Source organism: Lissotriton vulgaris, chromosome 2_1, assembly GCF_964263255.1.
Source record: "Lissotriton vulgaris chromosome 2_1, aLisVul1.2, whole genome shotgun sequence".
Lineage (NCBI taxonomy): Eukaryota > Metazoa > Chordata > Amphibia > Caudata > Salamandridae > Lissotriton > Lissotriton vulgaris.
In genome coordinates, this window is record NC_141687.1 from 1067463152 (window position 1) to 1067481634 (window position 18483).

General features: G+C 47.5%; 1 protein-coding gene across 1 annotated transcript in view; it reads left to right on the plus strand.

Annotated features, from left to right (window-relative positions):
- The first annotated feature begins 335 nt into the window (after positions 1-335).
- CXCR5 (C-X-C motif chemokine receptor 5) overlaps positions 336-18483 on the plus strand; it is a 107150-nt gene continuing 89002 nt past the window's right edge. The window contains exon 1 of the mRNA XM_086956740.1: positions 336-471. Coding sequence (XP_086812866.1) covers positions 433-471 — 39 coding nt within the window. The 5' untranslated portion in view covers positions 336-432. The remainder of the gene's footprint in view (positions 472-18483) is intronic.

Consider the following 18483-nt stretch of genomic DNA (forward strand, 5'->3'; position numbering starts at 1 on the left):
AACGGTAAACTAGTAGTGAACCACATTTATATCTCAACTTTTGTACCACTGCATTTCTACTGCCAGCTGTTGCCGCAGTCAGAAACATGGGCAAACAGTGTCCTGACTGCCCAACAGTCCCAGGGAATATATTTGAATATCCGGATATAGCGGCGCAGAGGGGCAAAGGCCGCAACACACTCAATGGTGCTTCTTTCCGTTGTCTGGGGTCTGTTATCAGATTTCACGTCAATCCCACTGGGGCCACCATATAACACCATGCGTGGGCGTGGCTGAAGGGTGGCTGTCTGCACCAGTGAGCAGCACAGGGCTCAGTTCCTCATTTACCCTGTGGAAGGAAGAGTTTCTCAGACCTGAGGACCAGAAGCCCTCAGCCTCAGTGCTCATCACAGGACAGCAGAGCATCCCCCAAGGACACTTGCCACCATCGTCATGGAGGTCCTCAATGAGAGCCAGGATTTCACTGACTTTGTGAGTACTAAGCATGCGCCTGGGGCTCTGTGAGTACCAGACATTTCTGTGACAGTACCAAGCATGCATCTCTGCCTCTGAGTACCAAACATGCATGTCAGACTGTGGACTTACAGAACATCTCTGACTGTGTGAGAACTAATGCATCTCTGACTGTGGGGATATCAAACATGCATCTCAGACTGTGAGTACTAAGCATGCGTCTGGGGCTGTGTGAGTACCAGACATCTCTGTGAGAGTACCAAACATGTATCTCTGACTTTGAGTACCAAATATGTATGTCAGACTGTGGACTTACAGAACATCTCTGACTGTGTGAGAACTAATGCATCTCTGACTGTGGGATATCAAACATGCATCTCAGACTGTGAGTACTAAGCATGCGTCTGGGGCTGTGTGAGTACCAGACATCTCTGTGAGAGTACCAAACATGTATCTCTGACTCTGAGTACCAAATATGTATGTCAGACTGTGGACTTACAGAACATCTCTGACTGTGTGAGAACTAATGCATCTCTGACTGTGGGGAATCAAACATGCATCTCAGATTGTGAATACTAAGCGTCTCTGATTGTGAGTACAAAACATTTGCCTCAGAAATGTTGATGTACGAAACATATCTGACTTTGGGAATAGCAACCATGCATCCTTGACTGTGAGTAACAAATATGCATGTCGGACTATTGATGTAAAATTGGCATTTTTGAAGGTGGCATGTGATGCACACACATGCCCATAGGGCATGTATGTGCACCATATACACACACATGTACATTTCAGGGGTGCAGCAGGGTGTCTTTGAGACACCCCTGCACCCTTGAAATAATTCTCAAATTGCGAATTCGCAATTTGAGAATTACTTCACAATCATTCCTATGGGCCTCCTGAATGAATAGGAAATTATTCCTTAATTGCGATTAGCAATTTGCTAATCACAATTAAGGAATTTTAAGGAATCGCTAAAATATAGCGAATTTCTTCATACATACCACTTTGCGATTTCTAAATAGCGATTCCTTAAAAATCGCTATTTAATAATCGCAAAAGGGTTTGTTAATACATATGGCCCCAGATAAATGGTGAACAGGGCCATGGAGAGTCCCCTCCGAATATGCAAATGTAGTGTAAGTTTGTAGTGTTCTTTTTTGGGGTGCTAGTGGGTAACTTTAGGGTTCAGGGTGAGTGTGGGTTTTAGGGTGCCAGGGTGCCAGGGAGTAATTTTAGGGTTCAGGGTGGGTTACGGATTGGGGTGCCAGGGGGTAATTTTAGTGTTCTGAGTGGGTATGGGTTTTAGGGTGCCAGGGGTAATTTTAGGGTTCAGGGTAGTAATGGGTTTTGGTGTGCCAGGGGGCAATTTTAGGGTTCAGAACGGGTATGGGGGCCAGGAGGGTAATTTAGGGGTTCAGGGTGGGTGTGGGTTTTGGGGTGCCAGGGGTAATTTTAGGCTTCAGGGTGGGTATGGGTTTTGGGGAACCAGGGGTAATATTAGGGTTCAGCATGGGTATGGGTTTTGGGGTGCCAAGGGTAATTTTAGGGTTCAGGGTGGGCATGGGTTTTGGGGTTCCAGGGGTAATTTTAGGGTTCAGGGTGGGTATGGGATTTGGGGTGCCAGGAGGTAATTTTAGGGTTTAGTGTGGGTGTGGTTTTCGGGTGTCAGGGGCAATTTTAGGGTTCAGGGTGGGTATGGGTTTTGGGGTGCCAGGGGGTAATTTTAGGGTTTAGGGTGGTTAAGGGTTTTGGGGTGCTATGGAGTTAATTTTAGGGTTCAGGGTGGGTATGGTTTTAGGATGTGAGGGGGTAATTTTAGGGTTCAGGGTGTGTGTGGGTTTTCGGGTGTAAGAGTGGCAATTTTAGGGTTCAGGGTGTGTATGGGTTTTGGGGCGCCAGGGGGTAATTTTAGGGTTTAGGGTGGTAATGGGTTTTGGGGTGTCATGGGGTTCATTTTAGGGTTCAGTGCGGGTATGGGTTTTAGGGTGTGAGGGGGGTAATTTTGGGGTTCAGGGTGGTAATGGATTTGAGAGGGCAAGGGTGTAATTTTAGGGATCAGTGTGGGTATGGGTTTTGGGGTGCCAGAGGTAATTTTAGGGTTCATGGTGGGTATGGGTTTTGGGGGGTAAGGGTGCAATTTTAGGGATCAGCGTGGTTATGGGGTTTGTGGTTCTAGGGGGATGATTTCAGGGTTCAGGGTGGTAATGGGTTTTGGGGTGCGAGGGGGTAATTTTAGGGTTGCATGTTTTCTCCGCTTGACCTGAGCATTAATCGATCCTGATTATCTGCCATTTTAGCCCCGCCCCATTGATTAACATTAGCCACGCCCCTTCATTTGCCATGTTAGCCCCCCCCCCCGAAATTAAGACCTAGTTGCGCCCCTGCCCTGGGCAGATATCTAACATTTTGTAAGTAACATGGTTTTGCCTTTGGAAGCATCAGACAAGCATCTCAGTTATTACTAGACACGCATGAATGACTTTGTACGTCACAGGACGGGACATCTGTGGCTCAGAGTAACAGGCAGACACCTCTCATTGTGGCATCCATTGATCTGCCTCTATTGTGCATGACTCAGAAACTCCCAAAGAGTCAAGAATCTTAAAACTAATAAAGAAGCAATACATTGGAATTTTTCCATAAAAAAGAGCGATTACATCAACTTGTTCTGGCACATCCTAAACTTCTATATGGGGGAGGAGGCAGCAAGCGCTGGAAGGGCAGTGAGCTCATGGAGGATGCATTGGAAGGTATGGCGAAGAGAGTGGTGCGGATTGGGAGAAAGCAAGATACAACGTCAAGGAAGCTGCAACACTGGGGTCAACGGGACATGTCTACAGTGGTGTCGGGCTTGGACGACTTTACTTCTAGTGCAATAGAGGGAAGGTCTTTGATAGAGTCCTAGACTGGATCATTTGTGTTGGGAGACCCGCCTCGGTGTGCTGGGGGTATCTGCTTGGATCCCACCTGAGGATCTGAAGGAGGAACTGAGTGCAGTGTCCAGTGGATTCATTGAGGTGGAGTTGTATGTAGTATGCTCATTGGTGAGGGAAATCCTCAGGCTGCTGCACAAATCTCGGGTAAACAATGTAGTTAAAGGAGCCCTGTGAAGGTCACCCTGGTATAAGCTAAGCCAAGAACATAGACCCTACGTGCTGCAAATAAAAGTGCATAGTCAGTGCTTGAACTCCTTGTCACAGAGTACCCATTTGCTGCTGAGATGTGGTGGTACTCTCACATTAAAAGCGTTGGAGCAGTGCTGAGTGCCGGTACTTAGTACCTGAGAGTACCCGCCCATTTAAATCACTGGGAATAGTTCATAGGGATCTCAGCTACTTTGCTTCCCACAACTCAGACTGGGATGTTGACCTGTGAGAAGGCCCTCCTGGCAGCAACTAGCACAATGGCGGCGAGGGGTGTGGTGGCATCAGTTGGATACCTAGTAAGCCGAGGGTAGACCACCCTGGGCAGCAGTACATCTTCACGCAGGTGGCCGCTGTCAGACATTTTGCAGACAATGTACTAGCCTATGGATGATTGAATGAATGAGATTTTATAATGCGCGCTTATACCTAAGTTTCTTAGTGCATAAATGGGTCCTTAGAAACACCAGGAAAGGAGAAAAAGACTAAATTGCTGACGGGGGAAACAACCATGTTTTTAGTGACTTTCTAAAAGAAGGAAGACTAGGTTGGGATCTTAGGGGTAAAGGGAGAGAGTTCTATAACTTACTGGCGAAATGGGTAAGACGTCTGCCGCCCCATCTGGATTTCTTTATTTTAGGGATCGTTGCTCAATGGGCAGTAGATGGCCCAAGGGGCCTTTGGGGTAAATACCATGAGAAAGAATTCTGAAAGTAACGGGGCCCCTTTCCACGTAGGGCCTTATGGGTAATACATAGTGCTTTAAATGTAGCCCTCTCCTGTAAGGGCAGCCAGTGGAGGGCACGAAGTTCGCCAGAAACGGAGCAGAATCTAGGCACTTTTAACAGGGTGAAGGGGATATGACACACAGTGTTTTCTGAGGTGTGTCGCTGTTCTTTGGTTTGAGTTCAGACTAGAGATCAGGCAATATTCTCGAATTGGAGAGACTAGCAGTTTGGTTAACAATTGCATTTTCTCCTTGACGCTGTCCCCTTCCCCTTGAGGCACTATTAGGCCTGGTTAGACTAATCTCCTTTGTTACTCGTTGCAGCGTTCAAACTTGATTTTGATGACGTATTGTTATGTTTGATGTATGTGCGTGATTATTACTCACTAATAAACAGACTGAAACATGCACATTAGAGAAAACAAACATTGGCATAGCCAATAGGTCTCGCCTTTGGGACCTTATGTGTTTAGCCAGAACTTTTGGCTATGTTGCAGAGCATTGCGACTGCTGTGCATATTGTTGAAAAGTTATAATAAAAAGTGTTCAGCATTTTTGTTACCTTTATACAAACGAAGACAACATTGTATACATATGAAAAACTTGATTAAAAAAGATTTTAACATAACAAAATGTCTTCTAGATTTTTTGTACTTGCACTGCTTGAAACTTCTTCCTGCCTGTTCTAATGCTTGTTTGTTATACATTTTTTTGTTATGGGTGAGCAGAACATAAATAATGGGGGAGTGGATGTTGGAAAACAGCAATTTAATTAGAACACGAGCAGCGGACAGACACTAGGGGAGAATCAAAAGATGCCAGATTCCAACGGCAGTCTGACGTGATGCTTAGGTGGTGCGCTGATGCAAAATGGTGGTGGTGAATGATTTTTGGTGCTCAGGTGGTGACACTATATGGTGTGGATTGGAGGTACGTTGTGGATTGTGGAGTTGAAATATGTTGTTTGGTGTGTAATTATGCGGTGTGTATTGGAAATGTGTGGAGTTGAATTGTGTGGCCTGGAACTGTGGTATTGTGTGAAATTATGCTTAGTGAAATTGTGTCATGGTGTGGAGTGCATTTATGTTGATTGGTGGTATGTGGTATAGAATGCATTTATGTGGAGTGTATTTATGTTGCATTAAATAGAGAGTAATTATGTGGCACTGAGTAGTATTATGTGGAGTGTATTTATGTTGCATTGAATAGAGAGTTATTATGTGGCATGTAATTATGTGGTACTGAGTGGTTTGTATTTATGTTGCATTAAGTAGAGTGTAATTATTGGCGTCTAATTATGTGCCACAGTGGTATAATGTGGAGTGTATTTATGTTGCATTGAATAGAGTGTAATTATGTGACGTGTAATTATGTGGTACTGAGTGGTATTATGTTGAGTCTATTTATGTTGCATTGAGTAAAGTGTAAATATTTGGCATGTAATTATGTGGCACTGAGTGGTATTATATGGAGTGCATTTATGTTGCATTGAGTAGCATGTAAACAAGCGCCGAGATGCCTCCGGGTAGTCGTGCGCTATATAAGTGCGTAATTATCTTATCTTATCTTATCTTATGTGGCACTGAGTGGTAATATGTGGAGTGTATTTATGTTGCATTGAGTAGAGTGTAATTATGTGGCTTGTAATTATGTGGTACTGAGTGGTATGTGGGGTGTATTTGTTGCATTGAGTAGAGTGTAATTATGTGGTGTGTAACACACTGAGTGGTATTATTTGGAGTGTATTTATGTTGCATTGAGTACAGTGTAATTATGTGCTATTTAATTATGTTGCACTGAGTGGTATTATGTTGAGTGTATTTATGTTGCATTGAATAGAGTAATTGTGATGTGTGATTATGTGGTACTGAGTGGTATTATGTGGAGTGTATTTATGTTGCATTGAGTAGAGTGTAATTATGTGGCAGTGATTGGTATTATGGGCAGGGTATGTTGTATTCAGTAAGAGTGTAATTATGTGGCGTGTAATTATGTGGCACTGAGTGGTATTATTTGGAGTGTATGTTGCATTGAGTGCAGTGTAATTATGTAGCCTATAATTATTTGGCACTGAGAGGTATTGTGTGGAGTGTATGTTGCATTCAGTAGAGTGTAATTATGTGTTGTGTAATTATGTGGCACTGAGTGGTATTTGGAGTGTATGATAGTGCAGTGTAATTATGTAGGATATAATTATGTGGCACTTTGTGGTATTATGTGTAGTGTATTTATATTTCATTGAGTTGAGTGTAAGTATGTGGCGTATAGTTATATGGCACTGAGTGGTAGTATGTAGAGTATATTTATGTTGCATTGAATGGAGTGTAATTATGTGACGTGTAATCATGTGGTACTGAGTGGTATTATGTGGAGTGTATTTGTGTTGCATTGAATAGAGTGTAATTGTGACGTGTGATTATGTGGTACTGAGTGGTATTATGGGATGAATAATGGGAACAGCAGTGATGTCTCTTCCTTTGTAGGTGTGTGAGACTGTTCAGTGGAGTATGGTGAGTCTGGCATTCAACTGTCTCTACACCAGTCCAGGAGACTGTAGATGCCAGTTGGCATCACATTATTGGGTTGAGGGAAGGGGGAGGAATAACCTTCAAGCATTCCTGGTTTTTAGTCAACAGCTTTGAGACCTACCTAGCATTTGAAACTATAGCTGCCAGAAATCGTTGCTTCCAGGGCTGGTGTTACAAATGACAGGGACCCGTTTGGCAACTATTTAAACCGTTTCCTTAAGAACGAGCCACACTTCTCGACAGACCCATCTGTTTATTTCTACATGTCCGTTCACTGAATATCCAAGAGCTGTAAATAACAGGGGCTATTATTAGCCAAGTGAATTGAGCTCCCTCCGGATTTTTGGAGACTGAAATTCTCAGTCAGTATTGAAAGGCTGTAAAGCTGTAGCTCTGCGAAAAGATCTTTGCAGCAGGTGCATCAATCCAGTGAATAATTTAATTGACCTGTGTAGCATAGATTAAGAACGTTGTTTTCGGCTTTGCAAGCCTAGTAGCGATGGTGCTCTTAGACAGAAGTAATGCCAATCTTGGTACTGATGTCTGCTAGAGCTATCCAGATGCAGCCTTTTCTCCACTGTAAAGTGATGCCCGGTTACTTACCGGTAATACACATTACTCCGAGTCCTGGTCTTCCCGTCCCATTCCTGACAAGTGAGCAGCTAGTCTGCTCTACAGAAACCCCTACCTAGCTGAGCTGTTTGCACTTCCCCCTATGATTACGTCACCATCACGTGACTATAAAGGGGGAAGTGCATCTAATCAACATCCTGAAAATACCAAAGAAAATCAGAACGAAAAAACAGACAATCACCCAAATAAAAACCCAAACCAGGGAGGGAGGGAAGGGCTCAGGAATGGGACGGGGAGACCAGGACTCGGAGTAATGTGTATTACATGTAAGTAACCGGGCATTACCTCCTCGTCCTCTCTCCCCGTCCCATTCCTGACAAGTGAGCCCATAACCAAGCACACGGTGATTGTGAGAAAAAAACAGACCAGAAAGTATGAGAAAAAACAGGTCCATTTTAATCATCAGAAAACAGTACAAACTATAAATCATGTACAGAAGACAGGACACAAGCCCCAAAGGCAGCAGAGGCCGCCATCCCCAACTGAAGACGGTAATGAGCAACAAAAGTATGGGGAGAAGCCCACGTGGCAGCATTGCAAATGTCCCTCAACGAGGCACCCTTGAACATGGCCCAGGAGGACGACACGCTCCTAGTCGACCTACCCTGAATAGAAGAAGGCAGAGGACAGTGGGCAGAATCGTAAGCAGAAACCACAGCACCCCTGACCCACCGAGACAAAGTGGACAAGGAAGGACGAAGCCCCAGCCCCGAGAGGCCATAGGTGACGAACTGCGAATCAATCTTCCTGAAGCCAGCCGTACGCTCCAAGTAGATGCGGAGAGCCCGTAGCACATCCATAGAATGGAGGAGCACCTCCTTAGGAGAGGCAGGAGCCGGAAAAAACACAGGGAGGACAATATCCTCCTGACAGTGAAAGGAAGACACCACCTTAGGAAGAAAGAACTGACTCGGACGGAGAATGACCTTATCCTCGCAAAAGCGCAAGAAGGGAGGGGAAGCCATCAGCGCCCCAATCTCACCAACCCTCCGCCCAGAAGTAATGGCCACCAGGAAAATAACCTCAGCAGAAAGGAATTTCAGGGCCACGGAATCCAAGGGCTCGAAAGGAGGACCCGTCAAAGCCCGGAGAACCAAGGGAAGATCCCAAGGAGGCACAGGAGAACGAGAGACAGGACACTGAAGCAAGAAACTCCGCAGCAGGCGAGCCACCAACGGGGAAACAGAGGAAACAGAAGAACCCCGGAAAGCAAGAATGGCAGCCCACTGGGCCCGAAGGGAAGAAACCGCAAGCCCCAAGACTAAACCATCCTGCAAGAAGTCCAAAACCTTCACGGCCTCACAGGAGGCAGAAGAGAGACCCCTCACAAGACACCAGGAGGAGAAATTCTTCCAGTGACGGTCATACGACTTCAAGGTGGAAGGACGTCTAGACAGCTGGGAAACCTCAACCGAGCAACCCAGACCCAGCAAACCTAACCTCCGCATGATCCCAACGAATCTTCCACCTCGGAATTAAGGCAAACGGAGGGAAGGCAAACAGCAGACCCCTCGACCACGGAATCGAGAAAGCATCGGTGGCCCACGCCAATGGAGAGGGAACTACGCTGCAAAACCGAGGAAGAAGGGCGGACTCCTCCGAGGCAAACAGATCCAGCCAAGGAAGGCGGAACCGGCGAACAATCAGGTCGAATAGATCCGGGGACAGACAAAGGGACACCGAGGAGGGGAACCCCCTGCTCAAAGAATCCGCAGGCCCATTCTCCTTCCCCGGAAGATAGACCGCCGTCAGAGACAAGAGACTCGACTCGGCCCAAAGGCCGATCTCCCGGGACAGGAGAAACAGAGCATGACACATGCCCCCCTGGTGATTCACATAAGAACGAACCACCCGATTGTCCATCTGCACAGAGACCGGCCGACCCCGAAGGAGAGGAGCGAACCAAAGAAGAGCCAACCAAACCGCCCTCAACTCCTTCCAGTTCGAGGACTGGAGGGATTCGAAACTGGACCACTGACCATGAGCTTTGGAGGCACCCAGAACGGCACCCCACCCCAAAGCACTGGCGTCCGTGGACAACACAATCACAGACTGAGGAGGAAGGAGATCGAATCTCCGGGAAAGAGAGAGAGGGGATAACCACCATTGGGGATCCGTCCGAATCTCCGGAGTGACAGGGATTAGAGTCTCGTAGTCCAAGGAGGCAGGATTCCAATGCGACAGGACATGATGCAACAGGGGGTACAGATGGAGCCTGGACCAAGGAAGGAGATGCAGAGTGGAAGCCATCTCCCCCTGACTCCGCAACCAGAGACGGCAGACACCCTGGATTGGGACAGAAGCCAGGAAAGATGACGAAACAAAGTCAACTGGCGCTCCTGCGAGAGAAAAACCATGTCCAAGTCCATGCGGAAGAGAGCCCCCAGGAACTTCAGGGACTGGGAGGGCACCAGGGAGGACTTCCTGTGGTTGATAAGGAACCCAAAGGAACCGAGCAGAAGACACACCTGGTCCACATCCGACAGAGCCTGCGAAAAAGGAGAGGCAATCAACCAGTCATCCAGATATGGAAAAACCAGAAGACCCCTGAAATGAAGGATACCCACCAGAGGGGCCAAGAGCTTGGTAAACACTCTGGGCGCCGAGGAAAGGCCGAAAGGAAGCTCCCGGAACTGATAGTAAATGCTCCCCACAGCAAACCGGCGAAAACGCTGGTCTTCCGGATGGACAGGAACGTGCAGATAAGCATCCATGAGATCCAGGGACACCAGGAAGCCCCCAGGCAGGACCAGAGGCAGGATGCACTGGAGTGTCACCATCTTGAATGGACGGTGGACCACGAAGCGATTGACCCGCTTCAGATCCAGAACACCACGAAGATCCGAAGTGTCCTTCTTCGAGACAAGAAAGAGGATAGAATAGCAACCCTTGCCCCTCTCCAGAGGAGAGGGGGGACCTCCACAATAACCCTTTTTTCCAACAGGAGCCGCACACCTGTCAACAAAGCATCCCTGCGCAGAGGAAGACGCGGCAGGGGAGTCTGAACAAAACCCGGAGGAGGAGGAGAGGAAAACTCTATCCGGCAACCTTCCGAAACAGTCTGAACCGCCCAGGCATCCGGAACTGACAACCACTGGGCGCGGAAGGATTGGAGGCGACCACCAACCGGCAAGGGCAGACAGTCATTGAGAAGAGGAGGAAGCGGGGGCGGCAACACCGGCAGCGGCCCGGGGCTTGGCACTTTCAGGGGCCCCCCGGCCACGACCCCTGCCTCGAAAGGGCTGAGAAGTGCCATGAGCAGGAGGCCCAAAAGCGTGACGATAACCAAATCCACGACCCCGAGAAGGAGGGCGGACCGGAGCCACCAATTTGCAGTTCTCAGCAGACTGCTTGACCATACCCTCCAGCTGAGGGCCGAACACCTTGGAACCTGCAAAGGGCAATTTAAGGAGGACTGACTTCTGCGAAGAGTCCGCCTTCCAGGAACGCATCCAAATATGACGACGGGCAGCGATGGAAGCACCAGAAGCAGCAGCCGCCGCACCCAAATTGTCAAAGGAAATATCCGACAGGTACCTAACCTGTTGTTCCATCAAAGACAAAAGAGGCGTGGCATCCTAGCCGTCCTGCAGCAGAACCGACAGGGACTGGAAATCCTTAAGGAGCGACTGAACCATATAGATTGAATAGGCAGTTGCACGGATGGAAAAATTGGAAGCAGCATAAGAACGCTTCACAGCACCTTCAATACGCTTATCCACAGCGTCCGCAGGAAGGGCGTCCTCAGAAACGACCAAACCCTGAGAAGAGAGGCCAGCCATCGGATTATCCATCTTCACAGCCTGAGGGAACTCAGTAGCAAAACCCTCAAGAGGGTAATGCCGAGACAGGAAACGAGGAAAAGCAGACTTGTCCACCTCCTGCCATTCGTGGGACAACACCTTGCGAATAGCACCGTGCAAAGGTAAAGAATCTGGAGCAGGCTGGACATATTGTGTGAAGAAGTCATCCTCCAAAACATCAGCGGCAGGAGGAGAGAACCCCAAATTGGACCTAACATGTGCGAAAAGTTCAGTGAGCTCAGCACCCTGAACAAAACGTCCACGGCCACGCACACCCTCATCCTCCTCAGGACCCAAGTCATCCTCAGGGTCAGCCTGTGGATCCACAGAAACACGAGGTCTCTTGGGAGGAGGACCAGCCGCATCCCTAGCCAGGAAAGAAGCAGCCACAGCCTCACTGACAAGGAGGCGCAGGGCATCCAGAGGGTTTGCAGAAGATGAAGCCTCACCATCCATCCTAGAAGCACAAGTCCAAAAACCACACCAACAGGCAAAAACAAGGACAAAAAAAATCCAAGAAGGACCCCATATATACAGGACGAGGACCCGAACACCTGTGCCAGGAAAGCAATGGGCCGGCATAAAAAGCCCAATTAGCAGTCAACACGCCCCCTAATGCACAAACCATCGGAGCGCCATAACACCAACACCTTCAAAGCCCCTGCCCGCTAAAGCAGGGTGAAAAAGGACCAGAGGAAACCCAGGGACGGCCGCTGAAGAAGGCCAAAAAAGCCCGGTAAGTGAAATGACTAAAAACGGCCGCTAATGCGAGCCGCGTGTACAAACAGTGCCCCAAAACAGAGACGGCCGCTAACGCGAGCCGCGTGCAAAGTAACAGCCCCAAACACAAGAGGCATCATGGGGGGATCGGCAGCGCAATAAATAAGGCGGCCGCTCAAGCACGCCGCCGCATCCACACACACAACAGCAGGGAACTTGCCCGGTATACCGGCAGCCCCCAACAGCACAGCCAGGAACGCGGTCTCAGGAATGCAGAAAAAAAAAGAACAGGATGTTGATTAGATGCACTTCTCCCTTTATAGTCAAGTGATGGTGACGTAATCATAGGGGGAAGTGCAAACAGCTCAGCTAGGTAGGGGTTTCTGTAGAGCAGACTAGCTGCTCACTTGTCAGGAATGGGACGGGGAGACAGGACGAGGAGGTAATGCTTAGTTGGACCCGATCCCGCTCACCAGCCCTGCTTTGAGTTGAACGTGTGCTATGAAGAAACAGGGCGCGCTTGTATTGTCTTTACTGGTACTATGCCAAACTTACGACAAAGCATTGTTTCCTCCTCGTAGCGACTCAGTTTACACCGCCAACTCTCCCTTCAAAACACCATGCATCCCATGCGTCATTGCATTCCATGTGCGTCATCACCCAGCGTGCTTAAGAGCACACAGCAGGCTCGGCCCAGTAGCAATCCTCTTCAAAAGTCTACCACAGACATACGTTTTGCGTAGAGTTATCGTTGCAATCGTTGCTTAATCCTCTCGGTCACGCTGCAGTACACTTAAAATGCTACTACCGGGTGCATCTGTATATATTTATTTAGGAGCTTATATAAAGCGCAGCCTCTACCCGTCAGGGTTTCTTAGCGTTCGGAACTTTAAGATAGGTATGCAAGAGTGGGTAGACCAAAGGGAGTTGTTTACAGAGCAATGTTTTTGATTGTCCTTGGAAGAGCAATCCATGTGGCGAATTTGAGTGCTGCGAGGCCCGGAATGCGGGTAGGCTGAGTGCTGCGAAGCAGAGTGCTGCCAAACTCAAGGAGAGCTGTGAGTCTGACAGCACTGCGAGGCCCGGAGCGTGAGGTTTCTAAACTCGGAGTAGGTCCGTCTAGAGGGGTGGGGGACGCCGGACCGGCAGGAAGGGGTCTCATGTGCCCTGAGCTGACACACCGTCACAAGCCCTGAGTACCAACATGGGGCCCACCGGCCCAGCAAAGTCTTGTGACTGGCCTAGAGTGCTGCGAAGTCCAGAGACTGAGTGGCCCATGGTGCTGCCAGGCCCATGAACTGACAGGCCATAGTGCTGCGAACCCTGGAGTGCTGTGAATTTGAGTGCTGCGAAGCCCGGAGTGCAGGTAGGCTGAGTGCTGCGAAGCAGAGTGCTGCCAAACTCGAGGAGACCTGTGAGTCTGACAGCACTGCGAGGCCCGGAGCGCGGTGAGTCAGAGTGCTGCGAAGCCCGGGAGCTGTGTATCAGAGTGCTTTGAAGCCCGGAGCACTGTTGGTCAGAGTGCTGCGAAGCCCGGAGCACTGTTGGTCAGAGTGCTGCGAAGCCCGGAGCGCTGTTAGACTGAGTGCTCCGAAGCCCATAGCACAGTGAGCCAGGGTGCTGCGAGGCCCCCGCTTGGTGAGTCAGAGTGCTGCGAAGCCTGGGCACTGTAAGTCAAAAGTGCTGCAAAGGCCGAAGCGCCGTTGCTCAGTGCTGCAAAGCTCAGAGCGCTGCAAGGGAGTGTTGTGAGGCCCGACGTGCTGTGAGTCAGAGTGCTGCGAGGCCTGGAGCGCTGTAAGAGAGTCTTGTGAAGCCGGGAGAGTTGTGAATCTGAGAGACCTGCGAGGCTCGGAGCACTGTGAGTCTGAGATGATCTTTACGAGGCCCGGAGTGCCTGAGGGCTGCGAAGCCCAGAGCGCTGAGTCAGTGTGCTTCAAGGCTGAAAGCATTAGAACCAAATCCCGTGGGCGAAGCCCGGCCTTAAAACCAATCTCAGAGTAGGTGTCCTTAAACTATGGGCGGACTGCTGGTCACTGGGGTGGTGATGCCCCCAGAAAGGCCCGAAACCTGGTGCGAGTTAAAATACTGTGTATGGTAATGGTGACACGTTGTCGAGCTATTAACACTTTTTATAGCAAAAGTGTGTTAGTGATGACATGCGGCGAGGCGGCCATTCCGGCAGAGTCAGCGTTGGTTAAAAGAGCAAGGCTTGATTAAAGTGTCATGTGTAACAAGGGGCCATTAGGCAGCTGGTTTTAAGCAATGAAAGTGCTGCGTTTGCCCATCTGTTTCCAATTAACGCGACCGCTAGACGTGGGCGCGATAAGTGGAAACAGATGGCGCTGTTGCTCGCTTCCGAGCTCCCTAGGCCAGGGTACAGAGAAGGCGGGACGTGCACCCGCCTTGGGCCAATTGCGTGCTGTCTTTCTTAGAAAGACGCATGCAAAGCCCAATAGCGGGTGATAAAAAAAAAAAAGAACACCACAAGCGTGTGTTCAGAGTTCAAAAGCCCTTACTAAAAGCCTCATAGAGCAGCGCATGCACGCTGGCTCAGGCGAGACCTAAAAAGTAGACTTTAAAGAAAATAGCGGTAAAAAATTGTGGTTAACAAGTAAGCCTATGAAAAATAGTAAAATGTAAGAGTAAAAAAGTTGTATTTTTACCTTCACGTTTGCAAAGAGTACATATATATTAAAGCTTAATCAAACACCTGTTGCTTCCTCCTTATCATTAACCTTTTTCCCTTACACCATGTTGTTGCTGTCATTTTCAAGGAGTGAGGGGGCACTCTATTCCTCCACCCAAGACACTTTCCCCCACACCTTCTTCTTACCCCATTTCTGCTGCCAACAGCTACACCTTGAAATGCTCTAGCACTCTCCCAGCCCCTAAATCTGGCTTATCTTTAACCCCTCCACTCCAATCACAACACTAACCAGGACCACTGGAATTATACAATTCTCCAGGTACTGCAATTTCCGCATCACTAAGGATTTGCAGCATTTGCCACATCATCTGCTGCATAATCTGCAGATTTTATCAAAAAAGATTGTTTCTAGATCAAACAGATCAAAAGTTACTAAAAACGTGGCGACATGCTTTCATGCAGTGGAAAGTCCTTCCCAACGTTGAATGGTCATCTTTCTGTTGCATATTGCTCGATTTGGTTGGTAAAGAGGCACTAATGAGGTGACAATTTTACCCAGACAGTCTTACCATGAGTTAAAATTACAGACTAATGAAGTAATACTTTCACAATAGGTGCTGCATTATGCCGCATAATTTGCATTTTCTTGCTGAATAATATAATCAACACTGCCGTAGACGTTAGACCTTCCCTGCAGCATAATACCTGTGGTCCTGCACTATACCTTTCTCCAACTGTAGCCACAACACCTTGCCTCACACATATCCTTAGGCTATCCCTTACTCTATCCTTAATACACCAGCTAATTTTAATCTACCTCAATACATTACTCCAACCCAGTTACCCACAACCTAACCCTAACCTGCACACTCTATCTTTCATCGTTCATCATACCACACATTACTCTAACCTACACCATACCTAACTCTAATCCTAAATGGCTTCCTCACCCAACCTTAACCCTATCATTTTTCACTTTCAAATGTATTGTGTAGTCTACAGTTAAAGTAATTGTTGTACATTTCTTCTTATTTTTCTGTACTCTTTTGTTATTTTAATTTTTTATAGCAAGCCAGATTTGGGCTGAGGTAAGGAGGTGTTTATAATTAGGGGGTTAGAAGTATTTATAATGAATTGGTTCGGTTGAGGAGAGAGAGGTGTTTATAGCTGCAGGGCTGAAGTTAGAGGGGCATTTATAACTGAGTGCTGAAGTAAGAGGGATGTTTAAAAGTGGTATAGCCAGATGTGACCTGATACCGAAGACAGAGAACAGTGTTAGTTGCTGCTGAAAACGTACTATGCACCTACTCCTCCCTTGGGTTGAGGCGAGGGTGAGAAAAATGTAGAGCAGTAGTTCTTAACACTTTGACTTCTGTGGAAACTCATTCAATAATTATTGGAATCCGGAGACCTTCACTGAGTCAATATATGGAATCCAGGGACCTCTGCTTAAGCAATTTCGATGATTTGAATGACAAAGCAATACACAAAAATATAGAAATAAGCATCCATTAAACAAATGCACAATTAATTAAATATTTTATTTAATTCACAAATGTTGGAGCTATTCTATAGTCAATTGAGGACACTTATTGGTCATACTATATTTTGTTTGATGCACTTGCACTACTCCCACGAATCGTTCTGAGGATACCAGCTTATTTTTTAGCCTCCAATTTCAAATTCCTTCACATTCATAGAACGTTTGAAAATAAATTGTAAATGTTGCTTCTTTATTTATTTACACTTTAATAATCTGTTTATATTATTTAGTTTTCTAAGCACTCATGCACCCCCTCAAATGGCTTTGTGGACTCCCAGGAGTCCCCTAATCACACGTTAAGAACTGTTGTTGGAGAGGATTTAACCCAGATCAGCGACTGGGGTAAATGTTTGATTTGTTCAGCATTCCGTCCATCATCTGTGTTTTTTAGCATTTGTCGCCTAAGTGGGAAGGGTATGCCCAGATGTGGGTCCTGTGCTTGCTATGCCACTGCAAGCCTAGTCACAGTGTGGGCTACAACCCCCTCACTGTGAGGGAGGAGCTCAGGGATGTTTTAGTTTCAGATGACAGGAGGTATACTAAAACCTTCAGATGAGCCGGGTGTAGAGGGAGTGAATGAAGGATAGGGCATGTGAAGTTAAAACTAGCTCCCTGGTATGTTAAGACTCAATTTTAATGGAACATCCGGGGTCAGGGCTAAAATGAGTGTGTGATCCATGCCTGGAAAATTCAACCTAGCATGGTTTGGTGTAATCATAGGCTCGACATGATTCAGCCTTGGTACCTTCCACAGAGGTGCAGTGGCTTTCTTCAGGACCAAATGAAAAGAAAAGTGCGTGGAAACTTAACATCATTCCAACTTTGGTCAGTGTGCAAAGGATACAAAAACTCATGGATTGGTATGCCAGACTTGGTGGGCTGATGTTCAGCGGCATCCCCGTCTTTTTGGGGAGCTAGTGGCAACTCATCCTCGCCGCACACGGGTTCCGAAAACCTCACGCCCAGAGTCCTGTGTGCTCCAGTAGCACGTCCGAGGTGACGTGCTAAATATGCATGGTTAAGACAGTACTCGGTCTTGATGCATGGATGGGCAGGCACAGGTAGAGGAAGGATCGGGAGAGGATACAGATTGGTAATTGGGGCTGGGTTTTAGGGGGTTGGGGGTAGTTTTAGGGGTGGGGTAGTTTTTAGGGCTCGGGGGGGTCAGGGTTGTTTATAGGGAAGGAGGCCGTGTTTTAGGGCTCAGGTCAAGGGAGTTTGGGGTAGTTTTAGGTTTTAGGAATGGGGTGGTTTTTAGGGTTCAGTGGTCGAGTTGTTCAAAGGGTAGGGGCCTGGGTTTTAGGGCTTAGGGCACAGGGTAAAGCCATCCCTTTGCCAATCACGCGTTTGCCACAAAATAGCGTGGTAAAGGCATGTGTGGTAAAGGAATGCGGGCTACGTTGTAGAGGCACATGTTGTTTAGCCATGCATGCTTCTGTCATTCTACCCAGTTCCAAGATGGACAGCTAAGAGATAAGTAGTAAATGGGCAGCAGAGGGAGAGTGGGAGACAGGTGACAGAGTTAAGAGTATAGTGAGAAAGCCAGTTCAGAGAGAAGGAGAGGCAGAAGGTGGTGGGGAGACAGCTTAAAGATGTAATAGTGACAATGATGAGAGAGATAGCTCAAGGAAAAGGGAAGACAGGAATGAAAGAGAGGCTTGGTAAAGAGCCAGGTTAGAAAGGGAGCTGTGGGAGGTGGAGAGCTGGGAAAGTGACAGGTAAAAGATGGGAGACAATTGAGAAAATGGTGATAAAGTAACAGAGCTGAATAGGAGACAGTGTTTATACAGTTTATAGCAAGCGAGAGAAAGAGAGAGACAGAGAAAGAAAGTGGTGATAAAAAGAGACAGGTTTGAAAAAACTGCTGAATGTGATGTTGGGAGAAAAAAAGGTGAGATATAAGGAGGTGATATTGAGACAGGCCAGAAAGAGACAGACTAGGGAGTAAGAGAGGTGGGAGATGTAGCAACATCCCCAGACTGGGTGCCGCCACTGAGTACGCCACACACAAAGCTTAGTATTACACGTCGTTATTTGTCTGCGTGTAACTGCAAACTCAACATTCTAAACCAGCTTTCATTGCATTCCACTCTAACTCTTTTGTCACAGTTCTATGGAGTCCAGAAAGGTTGTAATGTACCTGCAACCTTCTAACTGATGATAACCTTTATTTAAATCAAGGTGAGAGAAGATCCTTTGCATCATTTAATTGCGTCATCATGTCAGCAATCAGTGGACCTGAATGTTGTTCTTGTTCAATTACCGTGTTAGCCTGACGCA